General features: G+C 42.3%; 1 protein-coding gene across 2 annotated transcripts in view; it reads left to right on the top strand.

Annotated features, from left to right (window-relative positions):
• LOC101892488 (putative polypeptide N-acetylgalactosaminyltransferase 9) overlaps positions 1 to 26,250 on the top strand; it is a 290,344-nt gene that overhangs the window by 145,624 nt on the left and 118,470 nt on the right. For both annotated transcript variants that reach the window (XM_059126100.1, XM_059126099.1), the window contains exons 4-6: positions 19,587 to 19,782; positions 22,761 to 22,930; positions 23,383 to 23,547. In XM_059126100.1, coding sequence (XP_058982083.1) covers positions 19,587 to 19,782; positions 22,761 to 22,930; positions 23,383 to 23,547 — 531 coding nt within the window. The remainder of the gene's footprint in view (positions 1 to 19,586; positions 19,783 to 22,760; positions 22,931 to 23,382; positions 23,548 to 26,250) is intronic.

The following is a 26,250-nucleotide window of genomic DNA, read 5'->3' as shown; positions in this document are numbered from 1 at the left end:
GATTTCACAAATACAGGAAAGACGCACTTCTGACTATTTCATTAACGCTGATTTCGTTGAAGAAAATAGTCAAATGTGTGTATCTCATATAGATGCGTTTCAGTCAAAAACCAATAATAAATGTTAATCTTTTGCCACTTCTGAGAGACTATGGGTCTTTGGGAAATATTGGTTCCAGATCTAGGAAGACCATTTACGTGCAACATCTTCCAATAAATTGGAAATGAGCAAATTAGTTAAAGTTGCTATTATTCGATAATTAGAGAACGAAACCTGATGGTTTTCTTTTATTATTTGTCACAATATCTTGTGGAATCCTTCCGAGTATCTCGCCCATATAAACTGTATCGTTTATTATAGTGTTGTAGGGTATTCAACGGTCGGCCCCGCTCGACTGTAGCCTTTGCTTACTTGTTTGTCTTACCAATGACCAGACGTAATGCCATAACCCAAAAAACATTCTGCATCATATAATAACAAATTTAATACAGGAGTTTTTCTGTACATGTTCCAAATGGCGCCCAAGGTCCCATTTTTTATAGGATTTTTATCTTTCAGCTTCGATTTTTTTTGCAAAAAAAATTAAGAAAAAGGTGTTTATTGATTATTCCAAGAGCTCTAAATGGCATTAAACGAGGGCCTACTAAATCTAAAACCTTCCTAAGATCCGCTTTAATATTGAGAATACCTACAATGGGCATTCTGTAGTTATTGGACCATCTACTTCATTGGGACATTATAAAGGTAATCTCATGATCACAAGTTCAGCTCTCTTGATAATTTTATTTCGACAATTTAATCATTCCTCGATATTTTTTCTTTTGGAATCCCATTTTCATAAAATTTATATATAACTCTGGAACAAAAAAACAAATGGGAAAAAGGCACAAGGGAAAAAGGCCCAACACCTCCTATACAATCCGCTACAATGTAAATCAGCAAATTATCTTATGTGAAAAATCTTCTTCGAAACCTTTGTTTTTTTTTTGCTTCCTTTTCAAGGATTTCCAAGGGTCATAATAAAATTTACTTTATTTCTTGGTTCTCACAATCCTTTAAAATTACAAATCCACTTTAGATAAGGACCGAGAGAGCTTTGTTATGGTTTTTAGTAACGCTCCAATGAAGATGATACGCAACGAACGAACGAAGAAACGACTGAACGAACTAAGCTATGAAATAAAATTAACATCCTTTGCCAAAAGATATCTACGGACCTTATCCAAGACAAAGTTACACACAGAGCTCATTGTGTTTTATTTTTTAGAGAAGGAGGAGAGAGAGAGGGGTGGGGGAGACTGTATCAAGTAAATCATGGCCAACAAAACAACATGAAATATAACAAAGACCCGAAAAAAGGAAACAAAAAAATGAAAATTAAGAAAAAAAAATCCAGGAAAAAAGATTGCCAAAACAATCAGCGAGTGACTCCAAAGGGAAATGTCTGTCCGCCTGCCTTCAAGAAGCAGAAAAAAACGAACAGCAAAGATACCAAAAAACAAAGCATATTAATTGTAACTTTTGATAAGCAGAAAATTACAAACAACACGAATCAGGAATTTCAACAACTCACAGATGATAGCCCAGTCGAATGAAAAACAAAATCAAGCTACACGACCGCCACCAACATCACCAGCCAAGGGAAAAAACAAAACGCTGCAAATCATCTGCTGGTAGTCCCTTAACTTGGTTATTTCACACTGCATGACCAAGTTGAGTAGGACACAGCACTTCTGTTGGTCGGTCGGTAGGTCGTTCGCTCTTCATGGCTGTCTCTCGGGCACGAAACAAATCATGAGAAGCCCAAATTCCATTTTTTTTTCATTTCTAGGCCTTGCCACAGAAAAATCAATCTAGCCAAGTTTAAACTATGAAATCAGTTTAATGATCTGGAGGCTATAAGCCATAAAATCATTATCACCGATAAATTGTAAAAAATGTTTAAAATTAACAACTAAACAATGCACGAATCCATATCTATCTTTGGCCAAAGGCCACCAACAACAACAACAACCAGCAACAACACAAACTACAACAGAAATAAAGAAGAGGAAAAACTAAAGGACACAATGGCAATGACGAACAAACGTAAAAGGCCAAAAGCTATAACAACTGGCTTTTGGTAGGAGAAAAAAAAAACTGGGAGGAAAAAAAGAAAACAAAGTTCGAAACTACAACTAGTAAAGCATTTAGCAATTGTTCAGGTCTGGGCAAGCTAGGGCAGAAGGTGGGAACAATTATTAGTCCTTTAAACGGTCTCAGTAATTTCTAAAGAGCAAAAAATAGAAAAACAGGGGTTTCTTTTTTCCACTTTTACGTTGGGCGCCAAATTTTCTGATTTAAATCAACATGATTTTTATACCCTACAACACTATGTGTTGGGGGTATTATAAGTTTGATTGGGCCCAAAATTATGTAACACCACGAAATATTGGTTTCCCACATAGGAAAGTATATATGGATCTTCCTATCTCGCGGAGCTGAGTCGATCTAGCTATGTATGTCCGTCCGTCTGTCCGTCTGTCCATGTTAATTTGTAATCACTCTACAGGTCGCAATTATGGCCCGATCTTCACGAAATTTAGAATGGAGGTGGGACTGGAACCAGAATAGAACTCTATTGCTTTTGGAGATGATCGCATAATATCTATACAAAGGAAGGGGATGCTAGCTAGAATGCTTATATCTGAAGAATGGCTGGACCGATTTTGACAAATTTTGTCAATTCAGAATGCCCTCTTGGCATAAAAGTATAAAATCTGAAAAAATCGCATAAAAAGATGCCAATAATGATGTAAATATAAATTTTGTTGCATTTTGTGACATAATTTTATTTTTTCATATATTTTATCGCATGCGATTTTTCCAATTTGACTTAAAATATTGAAGTGCATATTTTGTAATATTTGTTCACCTTACAACACAGGTTGTGGTTATTATATACAGACTGAAATTATCGTCCGATCCTCACGAAAATTTTCATAAAGGCAGGGTTAGGCTCAGAATGGCTGGGCCTATTGTTTTCAAAGATGTCCGCAATATATTTAGGGTTGAAATGGACCAACAAACAAATGTTCCTGATTTTGCAGCCGTTATAAAATTCACAAATAGAAACCAAAGGACACGAAATCTCGCATGAAGTTAAAAAATACCAACATTACATACAAATTTGGAGATACAGAGGGGCCTCTGGTTTTTGAAGATGATCGCAAAATATTTAGGGGTTAGCATTTTTGGTGAACATTGCATTATATTTAGCTGTAACAACTAACAGCACGTAAATATTGGGCAAATGTTCCTGTCACAATGCTAGGGGTAATATCTGGACAGTGCTCCGTGACACGATTTCAAAAGCGAAATCTTCCAAATTGGATTTGGACATAAAGGGACTTCTAACATATTGTAGTGTAGTAGGGTATCACATGGTCGGCCCCGCACGGCTATAGCCTTTGCTTACTTGTTAAGACTATTTTTGAGGATTGCCAAGACCCAAATCGTTAATTTCATAAAGACTTGGACATTGGGACTATTTTCAAGAAATATGAGAGCCAACATAGGGACGTTTTTAAGATTTATTTCAAAAAGAAGATTAAGGTTATAAGGATCAGAATGTTAATGTTGGGCCCCAAATTTTCTATTCCTTTTTGAAGTAATTAAAATTATCTTTAAGACGACTTTTTGAAGAAGGCCAGTTCTCAAATCCTGGATTTCTATCTGAACCACAATGTGAACTTTTAAAACAAGATTTTTTCGAGGAGTAACAGAGCTCTTAATTTGGAGCTCTTGAAGATTTTTCCAAGAACTTTCAAAGCCAGAGTAGGGATAGTTCGTATAAAATTACATTTTGAATAAGAGTTTTTGAGGACTTTCAGTCCTTTTTCAAGGACTATAAGAACCAAAATGTGGACTTTTAAAACAAAAAGTGGACTTAATTTGAACCACTTGAAGATTTTTTCAAGGATTTCAAAGCTAGAGCCGGACACTGATATTCCTTAAAATTTCTTATTAAAAATAATAAAAAATTACTATAAATAATAAATAAAAATTAAAAGGACTTTCAGAGACATACCCAGCCTTGTTTTAGTATTTTACCAAGGACTTTCGGAGCCAAAAAAAATAAAATAAATAAAGAGCTTTTTTAAAGAATATTAGTGACCTTAACATGCATCCAAGGACTCAAAGCAATAAACGTCAACTTTTTCAAGGTCAAAATGTGAACTTTTAAAACAAGATTTTTTCGAGGACTATCGGAGCTCTTAATTTGGATCTCTTGAAAATTTTTCCAATGATTTTTTTGAAGCCAAAATGTAGACTTTTAAAAGAAGATTTTTTAAGGAATACCTCTAACTTGCATTGTTCGAAGATATTTCCAAAGATTTTCAGGGCAAAAAAAAACTTTTCCACAAAAATGTTTAAGGACTATCAGAGTCCTTAAAAAGGGCTTTCAAAGCTAAATTTTTTAAGAACATTTAAAGCTAAAAATGTGTGTTTTTTTAAAGGAATCTTTTCATAGACAATCAGCCACATTAATTTTCCGTTTTAAATAAGTTTTTGAAGGCCTGCCAGAGCTGTAAACAATAACTAATTAAATATATTTTCAACAAAGTCAAATGCGATAATTTTTACATTTTTTTTTTCAAATTTTATTGAATGAAAACAAACAATGTCGAAAAAACATCAAGTTTTAGAATAGATTTGTTCGAATTGGTCACCTTTGGCACGAATTATGGCCTTCAAACGGCCAATGAATCCATCACACGCTGCCCGAATGTTGCTCTGCGGCATTTTGGCCCACTCCCGACGAGGCGCTTGCTTGAGGTGATCGACTCCAGACACAATAGTCCAACGGATTGGTAACCGGAGATTTTTTGGTGGCCATTGTGCGCTGGAAATGAAACGAGGAACCTCATTTTGTAACCATTCTTGGGTGGCTTGTGCTGAGTGCGATGGTGCTGAGTCCTTTTGGAATGTCAAAGGTCTGCGGACAAAATGTTTGCGTGCCCAAGGCTTTAATACACCCTCCAGAATATTTTCGCGATAATATTCGGCATTTATTCTGATGCCACGGTCGATTAATACGGTGGACAACCGAAGGTGCACATTTCAGCTGACCTCCTTGGCAAGTAAACACGATGGACAACGAATGTTTTCTCATCGGAGAAAACCAAATTCGACAATTCACCACTTTCGGTCAAGCGAAGCAATCTCTTTAGCTCTTTTTAGTCTATTTTCTTCCTTCTGTGTAAGTTCTTGCACTTTTTGGAAATGGCTTTACCCCGAGCTCATTTTGCAATATTTGCCGAATGGAATGGAATGGCGATATGTTCAGCTCACGAGCCATTTTTCGGCCACTGCGACGCTGGTTTCGATCAAGTCGCTTCTTTACTTTTCGAACCATTTCTGCTGATGTTGCTGTTTTCTTCCGACCACTTCCTTGACGTCTGGCAAGTTGATTTCATACTCGTTAAATCAAGTTTAGTATTTGTCTATTCAATACCTCCCAAAGCAATGAAATTTTCAACTTAAATTATGTGAATGTGGGCCAAGTATTCTCTATAGTTTCGTTAGAACGTTTCAAATGGAACTACTTATTATATATCCCCCATTCTCCTCTACCTTCGTGTGCATAACATAACTCCTGCAAATTGATTGTAAGGACATCCGCACTCGACAAGTGCGTTAATGCAATTACATCGCCACCTTTGTTTTGCAGTTAGCCCACACCGGGCTTCGATAACGTCGATAATAAACTATATTTAGTTCATTGAATACTAAATTACATGCCAGCCAAATGAGATATGTACGAGTTCGTTTCCGAACAAATATACATGCATGATAAAATTTTAATAGCGGGTCTTGTTATTTCGCTATGCACTAGGTTCCATTCGATTCTGTTTCTGTTCTGTTTCAATGCTGGATGTCTTTGCCCCGTCCAGGCTATTTAAGTATTCATGATACTGCAGGCATTAAGGCATTTATATTTGTGTTTTTCTTTGGAGGAAATTATAGACCTTGCCACCCAAAAAGAGGAGAGCGTCGCAACGCCAGCAGTAGCGGAGGAAATTGCATGCAAGTTGAACTTCATTATGGGGGACAGAATGATGTTGCTGCTATTGCATGAAAACGGTTAGTGTTTCACGACACACACAAAATGTTGGTTGTAAAGACGGAAGGACCAAGTTCCGTAGAAGAACCAAAATGTGGCCCGAACCACATATTATGCCCGGTGGTTTTATGTATTACAACAACAAACAATAGTATAACCACTAATTACCCGATCATGTCATAGTTTTTAGCAGACACTCACCACTACTGCCTCGCTTCTGCTGCCGGTGGTTAACAGGGTAAGTGGTTGCCTCAATGCCTGTCGTCCAGCACCAGAGTCGTCCACCACATGCCACCACATGCCACCACATGCCACCACCAAAACGCCGAACGTATTAAGAAAGATGTTCCAACCCAGACACACAAAAATTCCTCATATGTGCCATGTCACGAAAAAAAAAAAAAACTCTTCCTTACATGGCCTCATTTGTATCGTTTAAGTTATGGAGCGAATGAGTGTTTGTGCTGGGGTGAGTACGATACGTTTTATGAGTACTTGCCAGCACCGAGTATGTCCAGGCACTTCATTCATTCATTATTGGTAAGTTTTTTAACTGTTTAACTGGACGTTTCGGAGTTCGTCTAGGCAATTGTTTGCCGGCCCAAGGGTTTTGCATGCTATAGGAGGTCAGAAGGCCCATATTTTTTTAGAAAACATTTAAAAACTTAAGAAAGCCTCTGGAAGGTATTCAGGCGATAGCGAACCCAAAGTATTTTTTTACATCCAGAAGAATATTATAAATTTCTGTCTTGGATCTAATTGTTCGAGGTATCGTTTATAGAGAATAGCTTGCGGCTCCATCCCGACAAATAATACTGCTTTTAGAAATAAATATTTTCGAAATGTAAAATGGCGCCCAATATGAAACTTTTTTCGAACTAAGAATCATTTTTATATCAATAGCATTAGATGAAACCCAACGTCAATTTGTCCGTAGGTGTTCGTCTGCCTGAATTAATTGTCTATTTCTGGCACTTATAACATTTTTTCCTTCAATGCTCTCTATACAGAATGGCGACCAACTTCAACTTGAACGTAATTTTTCATTGATTTGCTTATCGATATCGAGAAGAGATAAGATTTGCAAGGAAGGATTCAATGGCGCCCAACGAGAAAATCTCGAGTTAATGTCATATGGCGCCCAACCTGAAGATATTGATGGAACCATAACATGTCCATCATAACCAATACTGGCAGGATTTTCTTCAATCTTAATATTGATTTTATATTTCGGTGGCATTATATGGCACCCACGTGTGCTATCAAGCCTATGTTCCTGTAGGAGATCTTCTCCGTTTCTATAACTTGCACATGGTCTTCTAAGTTTAGAAGATTTTCAAATCATCTCCCGAATATAGAACACCCTCAAGATCCCTACAATTAAAAAGACTTCTTAAAGGTCTCCTCTGCTTAAAACTTGCAGAAAGTCTTGAACGATAAGAAGACATTCAGATGGGTCTCAATGTTTAGAAAGACTTCTACGAAGGGTCTCAATGTTAAGAAAAATCCTCTAAATGGTCTACTGGGTATAGAAGACACCGCAAAGTTCATCTAGGCTTAGAGGACTTTCAGGAGAACCTCTGCGTTTCAAAGACCTCTAAAGTGTCTTCCAAAATTAGAAAATCTTTCTGCAGGTCTCTACCTTAAGTAGGACAGCAGATGGTAGTATTCATTTCGAAGGCCTCCTGAAAGTCTTCCCCGTTTTGAAGAAAGTCTTCTACATTTCGAAGACCTTTAGAAAAATTAGATATTCAGGATATAGAAGGAGGTCATTTAGACATTTTTGTACGTCAACAAGACCTGCAGAAAATCTTCTAGGATCAGAAGACCTACAAAAGGTGATCTCTGGAAAAACCTCCAGAATGTCTTCTATGTTTGGAGAATCGACAGATTGAGACGATAGGAATACGTCTCAATGTTAAGGAAATCCTCTAAATGGTCTACTGGGTATAGAAGACATTGCAAAGATATTCTAGGCTTCGAGGACTTTCAGGAGAACCTCTGCGTTTCAAAGACCTCTAAAGTGTCTTCCAAAATTGGAAAATCCTTCTGCAGTTCTCTACCTTAAGAAGGACAGCAGATGGCCGCATTCATTTCGAAGATCTCCAGAAAGTTTTCCTCGTTTTGAAGAATTCCAGAAAGTCTTCTTCATTTCGAAGACCATTAGAATCTCTTCTCCATTTCGAAGACATCCAGTAGATATTCAGAATATAGAAGGAGATCGTTTAGACGTTTTCTGCGTCAACAAGACCTGCAGAAAATCTTCTAAGATCAGAAGACCTACAAAAGGCCATCTCTGTTTGGAAAACCCTCCAGAATCTCTTTTATGTTTAGAGAATCGGCAGAATTTTTTTTTTGTGTTAGACGACTGGCAGAATGAATCGGTTTCGAGCGTTTGTAGAAAGTCATCTAGTTTTTCTCCCTTCCCACAGCCTTGTAGTGGTTCCAAAAACTAAAATATAGCCTTGCATTCCCTTTCTTTGGAAGATGGTACCTCCGGTTTTAGCGCCTCAGAAGCCTTCTTAAAAGGTTGCTTTGGTCCAGTCTCCACGTTTTCAGAAGAGCAAGGGCTCCCGCAGTCGTCGTACCTCCAATTGTTTCATCGCTGTTCTTTAGGTGGGGATTCGGTTGAGAGAAAGTTAGACTATGCCCTCTCGAACTTCAGGCTCGTTCTAATAAGTTTCAGCTCCTTATCTTGTCTCCCTGGATTTGGCAGAAGAAATCAGTGGCAGTTCCATTTTATTAATAGATACGCGTCCTACCTTCTTCAATCTCAATTGCCTGCTTTAAGACCATTGGCTTGTCGTATTTTAGAGTCTCACTGGTTTCATCACAGAGGTAGGGATCTTGCTTTCGGAAGTTCCCCCAACACTACTAGGATATGTTCTCTCAAACTTCCCTAAGAACTACAGGTTCGTTCAAGTATGTTATAACTCCTTATTAGTGAGTTTCGATGGATTCCCATTGACATATCGACTTATGACCGGCCTCAGTGGCACTTCAAATAAACTTTTAAGATTCCAATCTGTCGTCTTTCTACATCAATTGGCTCCTGTCTTGAGAACGTGGACTTGCCGTATTTTAGAGCCTCGACTTGTTTCACAACTGTCCTTTCGAACTTCAGGTTCGTTCAGATAAATCGAAACTTCTTATCAGTGGGTTTTGATAGATCCCCATATACATATCGACTACAGTAATTTACCACTCGCCGGCATGCATTTGTAGCCCTTGCCTCCTGCCTCTTATGATGTCGGAGAACTTAGTGTCCATTCATTTTATCAGTGGAGATCTTGCTCAGACCTCTCAGCCGTGAGAGCATGTCATATATTGGAGCCTCGACATTTTTCAAATGGAGATGCTGCTCTGTCTTCCGTCATCCTCAATTGCCTCCTATGTTGAGAGCAGGGATTGTAGGTATTTACCTACGAACTAAATGTTAGGCTGCTGGGGCTAATTAACTGAAGCTCTTCTAAGTTAAATTTAATAGGAGTCAAACCTTGATTAGAGATCTGGGCTTACACTACAGTAGTAGCCATTTACTCTTCCAATTAAGTTCAGCACCAAAGCATTGTCGCCTCCGAAGCTTGCCGTCCGTATTGTTCTGCTAATGGTAGCTGACGATCCTGAATTGCTGTTGGAGTTTAATCTTCGCTTTTGTATCTGGATTGACTGAGTGTGCCAAGGCGTCCACAGCACCATCAGTCTTATGTATTGATCTTCCATGAGTTAATGTTTGACTGAAGTCGACCATGGTATAGCCATGGCGAGCCTATACACGCTGACACATCGGCGAGTCTATACTAGACACGCTGATCCACCATCGATCCCATGGTAGACACGCTGAACTATCAGCGATTCAATGATAGTCACGCTGATCCATCCTCTAGCCTATGGTAGACACGTTGATCCACCAACGAGCCTATGGTGGACATGCTGACCCATTGGCGAGTCTGTCTGTTGTTTTTTGAAAAGACTGAGGTCGATATAGCCTCCGTACTACGGCAGGAACATGGTAACTAAACTTGACGGCCAGGTATCATCAAAGCTCGGTTAGAATACAGTCGGTACCTTGACATGAAACCTGTAACACGGCTGCTCATGTGGTCTCATAACACCCCAGCCTTGGAGGTTCCCTTTTTTATAGAGACCAGGTGCGCTAAACATCTCCTCGTCAGTTTAAGGATCATTGGCACTCGGGCATTTAAGACAAGACTCTTTCTCCAGACTCGTCCTGACTGTCCGACCATTATTTAATTCGCAACTACACAGTACATCAACTCGGCTTTCCACTGTCTGCAACCTGTGAACGCATCCGATAGCAAAACATCCTCTATTTATAAAAATCTTTTAAAATGTCTTCTATCCACAGACCACCTCTCGACGGTCTTCTGTCCTTCGAACAGCTATCTTCTTCCTTCTGAATAGTATCCCATTCATAAATGCCTTTTAAATGTCCTCTATCCACAAACCTTCTCTGGAATGTCTTCTATCCTCCCTAAAGAATTCAGGTTATTCTGAAACGCTGCAACTATTTATTAGTGAGTTTTAATAGATCCCGATCGACATATCGACTACATTAATTTCAGGCTCACTGACATATCTTTTTATTTCTTGCCTCCCTAAACTTGGAGCTTTTGGTGTCAGGAGAACTTAGTAGCACTTCCTTTTTGAATAATCGCGACGCCGTCCTGTCGGAAGGTCTTTTTTCGAAACGCTTTTTGCCTTCTGTAGAGTATCCGTACTTCGAATTGGTTAACTCCGAAGACCGTTTTGTTTTATATCATTCCCATCATTGTTCTGCCTTCACCATACGCATCCTTCTATCCTTTGGCTGCTGCCGTTCCCCCATATAACATGGTTACTCATGTTCTTGCTTGCCTGTAATGGTCTTTTGGTCATGTCGTGGATGCTTGCATTGCCGCTGCCGGCATTGTCCTCTGGTGTTTATGTTTTCTTACCTACATTAATGTTTTGGTGACTGACTGTCATAAACATTGCCATTGGTCTAGCCACTGTTTCCTATGACGACTAGCATTTTTGGTACTCCGCTCACTCCACTCAAATCAATCATCGTTCAGGTGGAAGTTGCTGTCATGCCTAGTTGGTTGGAGTCGCTCTGGTTTCACCAAGGCAATGTTCAGTTTGTTTTGCCTTCTTCGACGTTTTCTACATATGTGGGGCTGGTTGTAATGAGAGTGCCACATGAACATGACTATGGTACATGCCGGACAAGACCATTAAGGTCCCAGGTTGGAAAAGACGTTGGCGGCGGCGGCGTCAAAAAATAGCATATTTAACGCACGCAATTTTAACGCCACCCTGGGTGGGTTTTTTTGTCTTCGTCTTGCTTTGCGTTCGTTTTTTTTTTTCCTTCTTTTTTATTGCCACTTTGGTTGTGGCAATCTTTTGTGTTTGCGTTTTTTTTTTTCTTCTTCTTTTACTTGGTCTCTTTGAAGTACGGAACAAAAAAAACGTCTTGGGTTTGGGTGTTATGCCATCGCAGTAGAATGTCAAAAGGAAATGTGTTATTGAAATGGAAAATGGTCACGAGAATGTTCATACTCGTTATGTCCAGCAACAAAAAAAAGGTGATTCAGAGGTTAAGCACTCCCGGCAGGTTGAGTGAGAGCGAGCGTGTGTGTTCATCTTCAATTAGCAATCTAAATGACCAAGTTTTGAAAAAATAAACGAATGAAAAAAAAAAACGAACGAAACGCAAAAGGAAAAAGTGATTATTTCCTCAACATTTTATGCTGCCAACACAATGGCCACTACTGCAACGGGAGGAAAAGGAAATGTAATGATAAATGAGGTTTAAATGTGGTGCGAAGAGGAGGACCTTAAAGGAAATGAAAATATTATAAGCTTCTTTAAAAAAAAATCATTTTTGTGGCAGTATTTAAATTGAATCCTTAAAAGGTGATTGCGGATTTCAATTTTTTTTTCAGGATATAAAGGACTTAATTCCGGTTCTCATTTAGGAAGTAGACGCTTTTTCCTCTGAAATTTACCTTGTGTGGAAAAGAGGTAAAACTCAAAATGCCTTGTATTAAAAAGCATGAAGGAAAGTTAAAGCCTATGCCGAAGAAATCGTCCCAACATCACTTAGGAATTCATGTTCTTTGGACGACCTTGATTTTTAAAAAAGACTATCTACAGTCAGCTCGCGTGTAACGGCTAACTGTCTTCAGCTTGATGGCTCAGTGTGTCTACCATAGACCCATTGATCGGTCAGCGGTTCTGGCAGTAACTCGTTGATTGGTCTGCGCGTCCCGTATCTACATACCATCAATGAGTCTTTGTTAGACACTCTAATCATCAGAGAGTCCATAAGAGACTCGCTAACCCACCACAGAATCCATAAGAGACTCGGTAACCCATCACAGAGTCTATACTAGACACGCTAATCCCTCTGACAGCCTATACATAGTAGACACGCAAGTCAGTAGTAAACACTCTGGCCGACCAACGAGGTTATACTGGACGCGCTGACCCATCAGAGAATCTATGGTAGTTACGCTGACCTATTGACCTATTGACCTATTTGACCTATCAGCTAGTCGCTGATTGCTCAGCGAGTCTACGGTAGTCTCTCTGACCCATCAGTGATACATTCAAACACTAGCGAGTCTATCGTAGTCACGCTGACCCACCAGTAAACCTAAGGTAGACACGCTAACCCATCAGCGAGTCTATACTAGACACCCCGAGCCACCAGCGAGTATATGGTGGACACGCCGAGCCTCCAGCGAGGCTATGGTAATCCAGATGACCCACCAGCGAGTCTATGGTAGACACGCTGACTCGTCATCGAGTTGATAGTAGACACAGAGCCATCAAGACCATACTTTACACGCTGATCCACCAGCGAGCCTATGGTGGACACGCCGAGCCTCCAGCAAGGCTATGGTAGTCCAGCTGACCCACCAGCGAGGCTATGGTAGACACGCTGACCCATTAGCGAGCCTATACACGCCTAGCAGTATCTTCACGCTAATCCACCAGCGCGCCTTTAGTGGACACGCTGAGCCATCAGCGAGTCAATGGTAGTCACGCTGACCCATCAGCGAGTCTATACTAGACAGACTGATTCACCAGCGGGCCCATGGTAGATACGTTGATCCATCAGCTAGTCTATGTCAGAGACGCTGATCTAGCAGCGAATCTATATCAGACACCCCGACCCATTAGAGAGTCTATGTCAGACACGCTGACCCATCAGGGAGTCTATTCTAGACAACCTGATTCACCAGCGAGCCCAATGTAAACAATCTGATAAATCAGCAAGTCATGGTAGTTACGCTGACATTCCAGCGAGTCTTTGGTAGACATGCTGGTAAACACGCAGAGCCATCCAGACCATACTTGACACGCTGATCCACCAGCGAGCCTATGGTGGACACGCCGAGCCTCCAGCAAGGCTATGGTAGTCCAGCTGACCCACCAGCGAGGCTATGGTAGACACGCTGACCCATTAGCGAGCCTATACACGCCTAGCAGTATCTTCACGCTAATCCACCAGCGCGCCTTTAGTGGACAAGCTGAGCCATCAGCGAGTCAATGGTAGTCACGATGACCCATCAGCGAGTCTATACTAGACAGACTGATTCAACAGCGAGCCTATGGTAGGTACGTTGATCCATCAGCTAGTCTATATCAGAGACACTGATCCAGTAGCAAGTCTATATCAGACACGCTGACCCACCACCAGAATCTATTGTAGACACGCTGACCCATCAGTCTATATCAGACACGCTGACCCTTAAGTGAGGATATAGTAGTCAAGCTGATCCACCAGCGAGCCTATATCAGACGCGCTGACCGTTATGTGAGTCTAAGGTAGTCACGCTGACCCATCACCGACTCTATATCACGAATTACTGATCCATCACCTTAACTATACTTGGCACGCTGATCCATCGGCTAGTCTACACCAGACAAGCAAGTCTATACCATTAATCCAGTGTCCGAACCCTTTGAGCATGCCATAAAAAATTCCGGGAGCCCTCTAGATCTTTGCAATGGCACTCTGAACCCCTTGGCATATCGCACTAAACAATTCATACAGAGATTTTGATCTCTTCAGCTGGATTACATTACCGATACAAACGACCTGGCTCTTTCAGCACATCTATGCTAACTCCTTGGGCTATGCAGATCAACTGAGTAGTGCTCCCGGCCCTTACAGCACAGGTCCTTTCGACATTATAGAAGATATCTTCCCAACAAAATACGGTGCCCCAAAAATTCACAACACTCCACTTCACCGAAATTTATACTCTTATTAAATCCAAAATTTTGTAAACCCTTATGATCTCCAAGCACCCCTCAAACTTTCTCTACAACCAACCACCACACATATCATTCATGCAAATATCGCTTTTAATACATTTGACCCCCATAAATTCTCATTCTCTCATGAATGAAGGTCTATAGACTTGGTTATCAACACTGAGAACCGCAGACGGGCACACACACGCACACACGCCCTCAACCAAAACTGTGGAGCCACAACAGGCAAAAACGAAAAATACATAACACAAAAGTATATGCATCCTAATAAAGGCACAAGGACTCTTGTGGTGCAACAAGAGCCCTTTCCACCAAAAGCCAGAAAAAACAAGCTCGTATTACCAAATAAATAGTCCATCACGATGGTGGCATACTTTCGAACAAATCAACTTTCTCCAAACCAGAGAAACACACACACAGAGAACAAAAACCCAGGGAGTACTCAAAGCTTCAAAGGCTTATTCTTATATCCACCATACCAGTCATGATGGAAGCACAAACACCAAAAAAAAAAAAAAAAACATAATTTGCAGATTTCTCATTGCATATGAATGGCGGGCAGGACGTTGTAAAAGGGTATTGGACAGGGCATAAATCATGCAAAATTTGAAATGAAACCGAAAATCACATTTACCCACCCGCCTTTCCATTTCGTTGCGTACCGACATTTTTGGCCTAAAACGTTACCATACTCGAAATGTAAGAGGGGAAACTTCACTTAGCATTGGCCATAGCTTCCACTTCGCCTTTGCAACTACTCTATGGAAATCGGAAATATGCGTACTTATCCGAGGACAGTTTCCACGCGATTTTTGTTTGTTTCTGTTTGATATTTATGAATGAAAATTGCTTCAAGTGAGACTTTATGAAAGACGTGAAGTCATGTCAACCGAATGCAATGCACTGGGGGAGTTAATTTGCATAAGTGGTAACGTGGGAAACAACGCGATAGTTTTATAATGGATGGGACATGGGGTAGGTAGGATAGACCAAGGAAAGTGGCTTTCGACACTAGGCACGATTACCGCTTAGCGATTTTAAGCAGGGCATGTACACCGATAAGCTAACCTTAGCTAGATCGATTGCTAAGCTAAACGGGCTGACCCATGATCTGTACTAGACATGCCTAATCTATATTGGAAACGCTGGCCGTTTAGAGAGCCACGCTGGAAACGCTGATGCCTCAACAAGTTTATACCAGAAACGACGAACCCTCAAAGAGTTCATGCTAAGAACGCTGACTTCTCAGCGAGCATATTCCAGATACGCCGAGCCCTCAGCGAGTCTATAGAAAATCTGGTACTGGCACCGCTGACACATCAGCAGCCTATACCAGAAACCCTAACCCTTCAGAGAGTCCATACTAGAAGCACTGAGACCTCAGCGAGTCTATATATTAAATCTGACGTTTCAGCGAGTCTATACCAGAAACACTGATCCATCAAAGTGTCCATGATAGAAACGCTGACCCTGCGGGCACTGACACCGATTCGTCAAAGAGTCTATACTAGAAAAGCTGACCCCTCAGCGAGTTTACACTAAAAACGCTGAATTATCAGCAAGTCTATACCAGAAACGCTGACCCATCAGAGGGGCGACACAGGAAACGCTCACCCTTCAGCGGGTTTTTATAGAATATCTGATCCCTTATCGAGTCTGTACTGAGAAAACTGACCCCTCAGAGAAACGCTGATCACTCAGCGAGCCTATACTAGAAACGGTGACACCTGAGCGAACCTATACAAGAAATGCTGATCCCTCTGCGAGTTTGTACTGGGAACGTTGATCCCTTAGATAGCCCAAACTAGAAACGCTGACCCTTAAGGTAGTTCTTATAAAATATCTGATCCCTCATCGAGTCTGTACTAGAAAAACTGACCCCTCAGAGAACATATGCCGGAAATGCTGATCACTCAGCGAGTCTATACTAGAAACGCTAACACCTTAGCGAACCTATACCAGAAACGCTGACCCCTCTGCGAGTTTATACTGGAAACGTTGATCCCTCAGAAAGTCCAAACTAGAAACGCTAACTATTAAGGCAGTCCTTATAAAATATCTGATCCCTCAACGAGTCTGTACTGGAAAATCTAGACCCCTTAGAGAAACTATACTAGAAAGGATGACCCACGGAGAGTCTATACTAGACACGCTGATCCTTCAGCGAGTTTGCATTAGATCAATCAGCGAGTTTGTATCAGACACGCTGATGTATAAGTGAGTCTATTCTAGGTTCCCAGACCCCTCAGCGGGTTTGTACTAAAGATGGGAATTCAACCCGCGGTCAGTAGTAGGAACACTAATCGATCTGTGATCCTATGCTGGATGCGCGGACCCTTCAACGAGCCCATACCAGAAGCGCTGACCTCTCAAAGAGTCCATGCTAGAAACCCTGACATCTCAGCGAACTTTTAGTAGAAACGATGACCCACAGTTAGTCTATACTAGATCCTTTAGCGGGATTGTATCAGACACTCTGACCCATTAGCGACTCTATTGTAAAAACGCCGACCCCTAGGCAAATTTGTACTAGGACGTAGATTCATCATCGAGTCTATCGCGGTCAGGCTGGCGAGTAGACATCTGAAAATCTGACTTCTGAAGCTGACCCCTTATCAGGCATTTTCTGCTAGATACGCTGGCCCTACAGCGATTTATTAATTGACACGTGGACCCATCAAAATCTCTAAGAAGAACGCTGACCCCTTAACAAACCTTTACTAGAAACGCTGGCTACACTAGAGACTCGGATTTTAATTCCCTCGAAATTAGCTTCACGTTGTTTCCGATACAGCTTGCAACAATTTCATTGTCCCCTTTGTTTCTTTTAAATCCCAGATCTCCAGGAGGAAATTTTCCTTCTGACCTTTGACAGTGATATCTTTTCCCAGCCCAATTCCTTGATTGCGTATTCAAGTTTCTTAGCATGACCACCCCCCTTTTCCCAGCTCGATGTGCACGATTCCGCCGATCGTTTTCCCGATTTTCTTTATGCCAACTCCAATTTCTTCTGGCTTTATAGAGGTTTTATTTTTTTCTGAGAATATCTGCAAAACTGCAATTTCCGGCTTGAATTGCATGTTGTACGTTTTTTATACTATCAGGGTTATCCTTGCTCAGCTCGATGTAAACTTTTCCTACCTGCGATTTCTGGATTTTCTTTATGCCAACTCCAATTTCTTCTGATTTTATAGATGTTTTCATTTTTCTGAGCATATCGGTATGACTGCAATTTCCGACTTAAATTGTAAGGCACACCCCACCTTTGTTCTAAGTACGCTTCTTCTACGATCAGTTTTATCCTTGGTATTGTTTCGCCATTTCGTCACTGTCGACTGTTGCGGTGCACTTTCTTCTATAGATTTCGCCATGTTGGGCCCCAAAGCTCGCAACTTTCTATTTTTATCCGGGGATAAGTTTGCGGTGCATTTTTAATTGCTTCTGAGGGTTATTTCATCGAACTCGATTTGCATTTCCTTATTCTCATATTTTGGGAATCTATTTTCTGGGATTTCTCTCACGATTCCGCTTGGCGCTTCTCTGTTTTCACGCAGCTGCTGGCATGAGGTTATCCCATTATGAAAGATCGCTGTTTAGTAACGTTTATGGTCTCATGGTTGTCTAAGCACTCAGGGCGGCCATGCGAGGGCTGATCAAGAATCCTTATGAGCTTCGACGCTCAGAGCCAGGCCCGTAGAAAACTGGACCCAACCTAATGGTGAGGAATCTGACAGCGTTCTATTAGACTTCCCATATTTGAAAAGGATGTGAGCTGTTCCGGTTAGATTTCACTCCACTTACTCGGGTTCCAGGATACAACAACCGTCAGGCCAAGGTATTCTCACGGTTGTCTATATATGCAGGATGGTCATGCGAGGGTTAATCAAGAATCCTCATGAGTTCCGGAGTTCAGAGCCAGACCCGTAGAAACTGAACCTACACCACCAACCAAATTTTACAAGTTTTATTAGGATAGAAGCTGTCTCGGTTAGATTTGACCCACTTAATCGGGTTTCAGAATACTACAACCATCAGGCCAAGGATAAATATGTGTCGGTGATCAAGTCTTTAATTTTGAGCGCTTTCAAATTCCCTCAGCCGCTCTTTGTAATTGGGCGCCATTTGCGGCCAAACTGCAAACTTTGTGCAATATGACAACTTTGCACGAGATAACCCTCAGCCACTCTTATTTAACTCCTGTCATGAAGTATTCCCTGGCAAATCCTTTCCATTGTTTTGTTTGAAATTCAAAAATTAATCCTTCATTCTTTGCGGGACAATGGTATTGCCATAAAAGGATTTTTCTACATCAGCATTGCAATTCTATTGCCATGGCAGTTACTTGTAGGGCTACCACTTTTCTCTTGACTATTGTTACCATTTTTGTTTTTCCAATTTTTAAGTAGGCTAACAAACGACTGTCATGCAGGTCTGCCTGCCTGTCTGTCTGTCTGACTGCAGAAGTGATATGAAACAAATTGAAAATTGTATCTTAACAACTGCAGCAGCTCCACACAACTTTACAACTCCTTTGTTATGTTAAGCAGAGAACTTTGTTTTCAAGCTCCTTTTACAATATCATATCTGCATGGAACAATACGAAACGCCCCAAACTGTCATTTGCATGTGCAGGCAGACATCAGAGGCAGTGTGGTTGGATGAGGAAACAGTGGTGGTTGGTGGCCACATTTGAAGTATTCTAAAGTGGGAATATGAGAAGTATTTGAGGAGTTAATGAAGGAAGTCCGATTGATAGTTTTAGCAGAGCTGGGTCAAAGTCGGAGTAGGATCTTCTAAGAGGATTCGAGACATACCGTAAGCTTAAAACTTAAACTCATCACGATATTGACTCTCCTTACCTCTCCTCACCTTAAAAATTAAACTCATCACGGTATTCATTCTTCGACTTGAGAGACAGTCTCCAAGCCTTGAATCCCACTGCAATAGCTAGACTCCGAAGCCTTGATCCAAATACGAATTTTCTTGGCAGCCAAAACCTCACTAGTTCCTATTTGTTTCGTGTGTTTTTAACAAGAAATGACTCCAATACGACACCTTGGAAAACCTGTCAATTTTTTTTAATTTATTTTGGTTTTCATATTTGAATTTCCAATTTCCTTAAAACAAACAAAGAAATCTTCCTTTTTTACCATTTCTCAATTATTTCTCTCAATCTCTCCATTTCCAGGCAAAAATGTACTCGCCCCACCATCACCACCCAAAGATTCGCCCGGCGAGATGGGTAAGCCGGTAACACTGCCCGCCAACATGACTGAAGAAATGAAAAAAGCCGTTGACGATGGCTGGCAAAAGAATGCCTTTAATCAATATGCCTCGGATATGATTTCAGTGCACAGGACACTACCCGATCCACGGGATGCATGGTAAGTAATGGGCAAAACCAATTCTTGAAACTTCAATAACACGTTCCGAGGCATGTTCTGACTTCGAAATGGCAGGAAAAAAAACCATCTCAAGTTAAGAACGAAAAAACACAACAACACAAAAGTTATTAATGAAAGTGTGCGAAAATAGGAGTCAAAAGTCATTTATTTAAATGGCTAGTCCCATAATCGTAGCTTTTGATAGGTAACATGGAGGCCAGCAAGAAACTATGTACCAACAGCGGACAAGCTGAGGAGTAGCATACACCAAAAAAAAAAAGGATCGCATTTTTGACATATGCCTGTGTAACACTTTTAAAGTGTTCATTTTGATGGGAACCCATAAAAACATTAAATTGCGTATATAATCGTTTGTACAACAGCATTGAAAACAATCTTGTTTTTTTTTTTTTGTTTTGGCGTTCGGTAGGTGTTACACTGAACGCGGGACGCATTTTCGGCCAAAGGATATCGTTTTGCCAACTTGATTGTGGCTAACTGCCAAGTGATAATGAAACATAGCAAAACTTTTTGATTGAAAATCGCTGAGGGGAAAACTGGGCGAAACAAAAAGTAGTGGTCTCTGAGGCGAGCTACTCTAGGCTGGCGGTCTCTGAGAACAGCTTCTCTACGCAAGAGTCCCCTGAGGCCAGTTACTTTATGATAGAGGCCTCGAGAGGCACGATACTCTACTTCAGTGGCTTCTGATATTTGCTACCTGGCCAGCTACTCTACCCTGGAGGCCTCTGAGGACAGCTTTTCTACGCTAGAGTCCCCAGAGTCCTCGAGAGGTAGTGCCCTTTAAGGCCAGCTATTCTACAGCAGGTGGCCTCTGAGACCAGCTATTCTACAGCAGATGCTTTTAAGACCAGCTACTCCACAGTAGAGGCCTCTGATGATAGCTACTCTACGCTGGAGGCATCTGTGGCCAGCTACTCTACAGTAGTGGCCTCAGAGGCCAGCTACTCTACAGTAGTGGCCTCAGAGGCCAGCTACTCTACAGTAGTGGCCTCTAAGGCCAGCTACTCCACGCTGGAGGCATCTGTGGTCAGCTACTTTACAGTAGTGGCCTGTAAGGCCAGCTACTCCACGCTGGAGGCATCTGTGGTCAGCTACTCTACAGTAGTGGCCTCAGAGGCCAGCTACTCTACAGTAGTGGCCTCAGAGGCCAGCTACTCTACAGTAATGGCCTCAGAGGCCAGCTACTCTACAGTAATGGCCTCAGAGGCCAGCTACTCTACAGCAGTGGCCTCAGAGGTCAGCTACTCTACAGCAGTGGTCTCAGAGGTCAGCTACTCTACAGCAGTGGCCTCAGAGGTCAGCAACTCTACAGTAGTGGCCTCAAAGGCCAGCGACTCTATATTAGTGGTCCCAAAGACCAGCGACTTTACAGTAGTGGCCTCAGAGGCCAGCTACTCTACGCTGGAGGCCTCAGAGGCCAGCTACTCTACAGCAGGTGGCCTCAGAGGCCAGTTACTCTACAGTAGTGGCCTCTGAGGCCGGCCACTCTACAGTAGTGGCCTCTGAGGCCAGCTACCCTACAACAGGTGGACTCTGAGATCGTCTACTCTACAACAGGTGGCCTTTGAGATCGTCTACTCTACAGTAGTGGCCTCTGAGGCCAGCTACTCTACAGTAGTGGCCTCTGAGGCCAGCTACTCTACAGTAGTGGCCTCTGAGGCCAGCTACTCTACAGTAGTGGCCTCTGAGGCCAGCTACTCTACAGTAGTGGCCTCTGAGGCCAGCTACTCTACAGTAGTGGCCTCTGAGGCCAGCTACTCTACGCTGGAGGCATCTGTGGTCAACGACTCTACAGTAGTGGCCTCAGAAGCCAGCTACTCTACGCTGGAGGCATCTGTGGTCAACGACTCTACAGTGGAGCCCTCTGAGGTCAGCGAATCTACAGTAGAGGCCTCTGAGGTCAGCTACTCTACGCTAGAGGCATCAGAGACCAACTACTAGACAGTAGCGGCCTCTGAGGCCATCTACTCCACAACAAGTGGTGCAGGTCAGCTATTCCCCAACAGGTGGCCTGTGAGGCCATCTACTATACAGCAGGTGACTCCTGAGACTAGCTACTCCACATCAGGTGGCCTCGGAAGCCAACTACTACAAAACAGGTTGCCTCTGAGACCCGCTACTCCACAACAGGTGGCTTCTGAGACCAGCAACTCCACATCAGGTGGCCTCTGAGACCAGCTACTCCACAACAGGTGTCTTCTGAGAACAGCTACTCCACATCAGGTGGCCTCGGAAGCCAACTACTACAAACAACAGGTGGCCTTTGAGACAAGCTGCTCCTCTGATCCCAGATTCCAGTTTCAGCTATGGCATCTGAGGGCAGCTATTCTGCACCAGTAGGCCTCTGAGGACAAATACCTCACAAACGGTGGCCTATGTGACCTCTAAGCCCAGATACTTTCAGCTGTGTCTTCTGAGAACTGCTACTCCACAACAGGTGGCCTGTAAGGTCAGATGTTCTACAACAGGTTGCCTATGAAGACAGTTGCTCTTAAATGTGACCTCTAAGGCCAGATACTTACAGCTGTGGTCTCTGAAGGCAGTAATTCTACAACAGGTGGCCTTTTTAAGTCGATTAGTCCACAAAAGTTCAGGTTAGGTCAGCTAATTTCCAATCTCGGCCTCTAAGGCTTGCTTCTCTTCGTTAGTGGCCTCGGAGACCAGCTTCTCTCCGTCAGTAGTCTTTTCGACCAACCTCGAAAGCTTCATTTTCTCCCCCTCACAAAGTTTGCTGGGTTACAAATGCAATTTGTTCACAGAATTATTGCTAAACTGTCCGCCTTGTAATATTTTCTTGATGGCTTTGCGGCTTCTTCGCTTTAATGTTTTTGTTTTTTGCTGATGTTATTGTTGTTGTTATTACTGTTGTTGTAATAATTTAGTGGACTGATTTGTTTCTGGTGTTTTTTGCTCTTCTCATTTATTTTTCCAACCTTTTTTTGTTTGTCGTTTTACAGGTGTAAAGAGCCGGGACGTTATCAAAAAGATCTGCCAGCCACTGATGTAATTATTTGTTTCCACAACGAGGCGTGGTCCGTGCTGTTGCGTACCGTACACTCCGTTTTTGATCGTTCACCCGAACATTTGATAGGCCATGTAATACTGGTAGATGACTACTCTGATATGCGTAAGTATGACGGGCGGGGATGGGTTACCTGCAGGATGGGGAATGGGGGGCGAGGAGGAGGACATTGGTTGCATTGGTTGAAATGTTGGCTGCCTGCCTCTTTGGTATGCATTGGGGCAAACTCAAGTATAACCACGTTGTGTTATTATGCCCTGGTATTGTCTGGAAACGTGATTGATTGTTGCACGTGTCTGGCATGGCAAAATCAGTTGTATGACCAGCACAAACCCACACACGCACACATCCACACTTGAATGTTATGTGTGAGTGTGTGTGTGCGAGAGAGTTTGATGGGATTATTTGTATTATTTCTAAATGTCTAACATTTCATTCAACTGCACCTGTGTCCTCTTTCCTCCTCCAAGGGAGGGTTATGGTTATGCCATTCTAAGTTCTTGCTTTTTTTAATAAATTGTTGTTATTTTTGTTTTTTCTTTCCCCCTTTGTTACAGCCCATACGAAAAAACAATTGGAAGACTATTTTGCTGCCTATCCAAAGGTTAAAATTTTACGTGCACCAAAGCGTGAAGGTTTAATACGCGCCAGACTGCTCGGTGCACGCCATGCCACCTCACCGGTCCTAACATATTTGGATTCGCATTGTGAATGCACCGAAGGTAAGTCGAATGCATGTTAGGCAACATAACTTGCCAAGCCAAAGAGGAAAAACTTTTTTGTGTGCAATGCTCACTCGGAGGCATGAAACTTTATGTTGGCTGAACCCCTAGCCCCTCTCCGTGTGCCATCTAAACAAACAACCAACTTCGCTCTACCTACCTACCACCTAACATTTGCATTTCCATACTGCTAGCTCTAACCCCGGTTGCAGTTGCAATTTTTGCACATCATTTGCATATCAATACGTCCGTCCATTCATCTGCCTAGCTGGTTGGCTGGCTAGCTGGCCAATCGTCCGTCCTTGTGTCTGTTCGTTCGCCTGTGTAATTGTTATGGTTAAACGAATGAACATTTAACTAAATGAGGTTAAATGTTACCTACACATCTCGATGAAGCATCGCATGGATGTTTTGTTTACCTCTTCCTCTCTTTTGGGGTCCGCTGCAATCGGCCAACAGCTGGTGTTGATGAAATAAACTTCAAATGCTAGGCAGTTGGTCGAGCATAGCCAAGGACCGGGGCATTCTAATCAATTGGAAAAGAAATAATCAATTATTTAAGCTCTGTTTGTTTGGGGGGAGAATGGGCCAGAGGGTCATATAAATGGAGGGAGCTGGAATACAAAGTTAGGTAATGAGTAGTGTTTTAGAAGAGTAGAGACCATTACAGTGAGGAAATTCGGGTACAGATCCAGGTCGCATAAGATTCATTGGAACTTCGTTATTTCGAACCTAAACTCCCGTAAAAAATGAGCCGACACTCATGTAGAACGAGTATCTTAAACCCTTCGTGAAACTTTTAGCTGAAACTCCTGTGGGCGAACGAACCGACACTCCCATGGACAATGAACCGAGACTCTAGAGGTACTTAAGTCGATGGGGGTTTTACATGATTCTCGCCTTGACGGCTCCAACCATGATGCATTTTTGTACCGGGGTCGCGATATGATACGTCGGCCAGCGCCGTATTGGAATTAACTAGAGTTCTCTTAGATAGTGGTAGCCCTCCCCAAGTTTAAAGTCTATTCCGCAGGTACGTATTCGAAAATTAGCAATATGGGCTTCACTCTATCTTAGTAAGTGGTTGAGGACTATCTTACACCTCTGCTGCTCTATGGGTCAAAGCTCTCGCATTGCACCCAAAATAGGGCCCTCTTTATAGTCAGGCTAAGTCAAAAGAGTCGAAAAAGTTTTGAAATCCTTTTAAAAAAATAAGACTTTAAAAATATTATAGACAGAAGATCTCCTAAAGCTTCTCCACAGACAGGCGAGCTTCTGTAGGACCCTGACACCCATGGCACCAGAAGAGTCTCCGGCCAGATTTCGTAGTTGAAACTACTACCAGTTTTTGTTCCCTACAACGCGGGACTGGTCACCCAAGATTTGATAGGAAGGATCAGGGAATGGGATTAGTTCAACACAATGTGCCACACTGATGGAGCAGTCTAATCGCTACGTTTACTTGGTCGGAGTTTTCTCACCGCGAGGAGCTAGGCCCAATCACTTCTTTCGCTGGCCATCGGCAACATATTTAGTTTGAAAGTTCCCACGATGAAGATCATGAAGATCTGTAATGATGAGGCATAGAGTTAAGATTCCCTGGGGTTCCCCACCACCTGCGGTAGCAGAAAAATATCGCTGGTCCGATGTCGGAACCGAAATATTTTCAGAATCGGTCCCGTGCGACCAGGGGACTGGTAGCACTCGTGGTAAACATAGTCCCACAAAACAACATAAAATAAGAAGACCTACCTAAATCTACCCTAAACTAGCGCTCAGCGACCGGTCTACGTCCTACCTGAAAATTTTCCACGACTAGCACGAGTAGACCTAGTGGAGAGTGCACGACTAACATTCCATTGGCCATCAACATAGAAGATACCGATGGAATCCAGGTTTCTGTGATCCTCATACAAATGACACGTACAGAGTACATGCAGCCTCTCATCGACTAGAGCCTCACACCTACACGCTTCTGTGACAAAACTTTTTTTCTATGCAAAATGCATTGAGAGTCTAGTCCGGTCGACAAATATCCCATATGCAGACCATATCAAAAACCGCGGTTAGTCGTGGCATATGTAACATCCGGGATTGACCCGGAAGTTATACGCCCATTTTCGCTCTCGTTCCATCTAGAGTTTACGAGCCCATGCTTACGATCAATGGCACTCATATTCTCCACACCTTCTGCCGCTCAATCTGTAGGTACGATTAGAAGACCTCTCTTGGCCAGAAATAACAAACTTGCACATATCTCCTCCAAGTCCAGAGGGCGCACCTGAATGACCATACGCTCGCATGACAGTATCTTGCCAAACCCATACCCTGACACTGCAGCATGCCATATGCTGACACCGTATGCTACACAGACAACAAACAGACCTCAACATATCACACGTAACGTACGTCTACCGAGACCTCAATATACGCCGGACATTACTAACTACACTGCACTCCATCTCTTTGAGCTCCTCATGATGGGGGATGAAATTCATCTTCTCACTCATTGAGATAGCCCAAATACCTCTGGTGCATCGGCTATTAGGCAGCATAACTTTCTGTAGCATTGTTACCGATTTCGGCCTTGCCACTTCGACATTAACCCGGGTGCCATAGGCACCGACTTTCGACATAATTCTGGAGCCCAACTATACCATCTCAGAACGAGATTGTGCCTCTAACAGAATGAGTATGTCATAT

This window comes from Musca domestica, unplaced genomic scaffold (genome assembly GCF_030504385.1).
Source record: "Musca domestica strain aabys unplaced genomic scaffold, Musca_domestica.polishedcontigs.V.1.1 37, whole genome shotgun sequence".
Taxonomy (NCBI): domain Eukaryota; kingdom Metazoa; phylum Arthropoda; class Insecta; order Diptera; family Muscidae; genus Musca; species Musca domestica.
The sequence above is the reverse complement of the archived record's forward strand: the minus strand, read 5'-3'. Positions and strand labels throughout refer to the sequence as shown.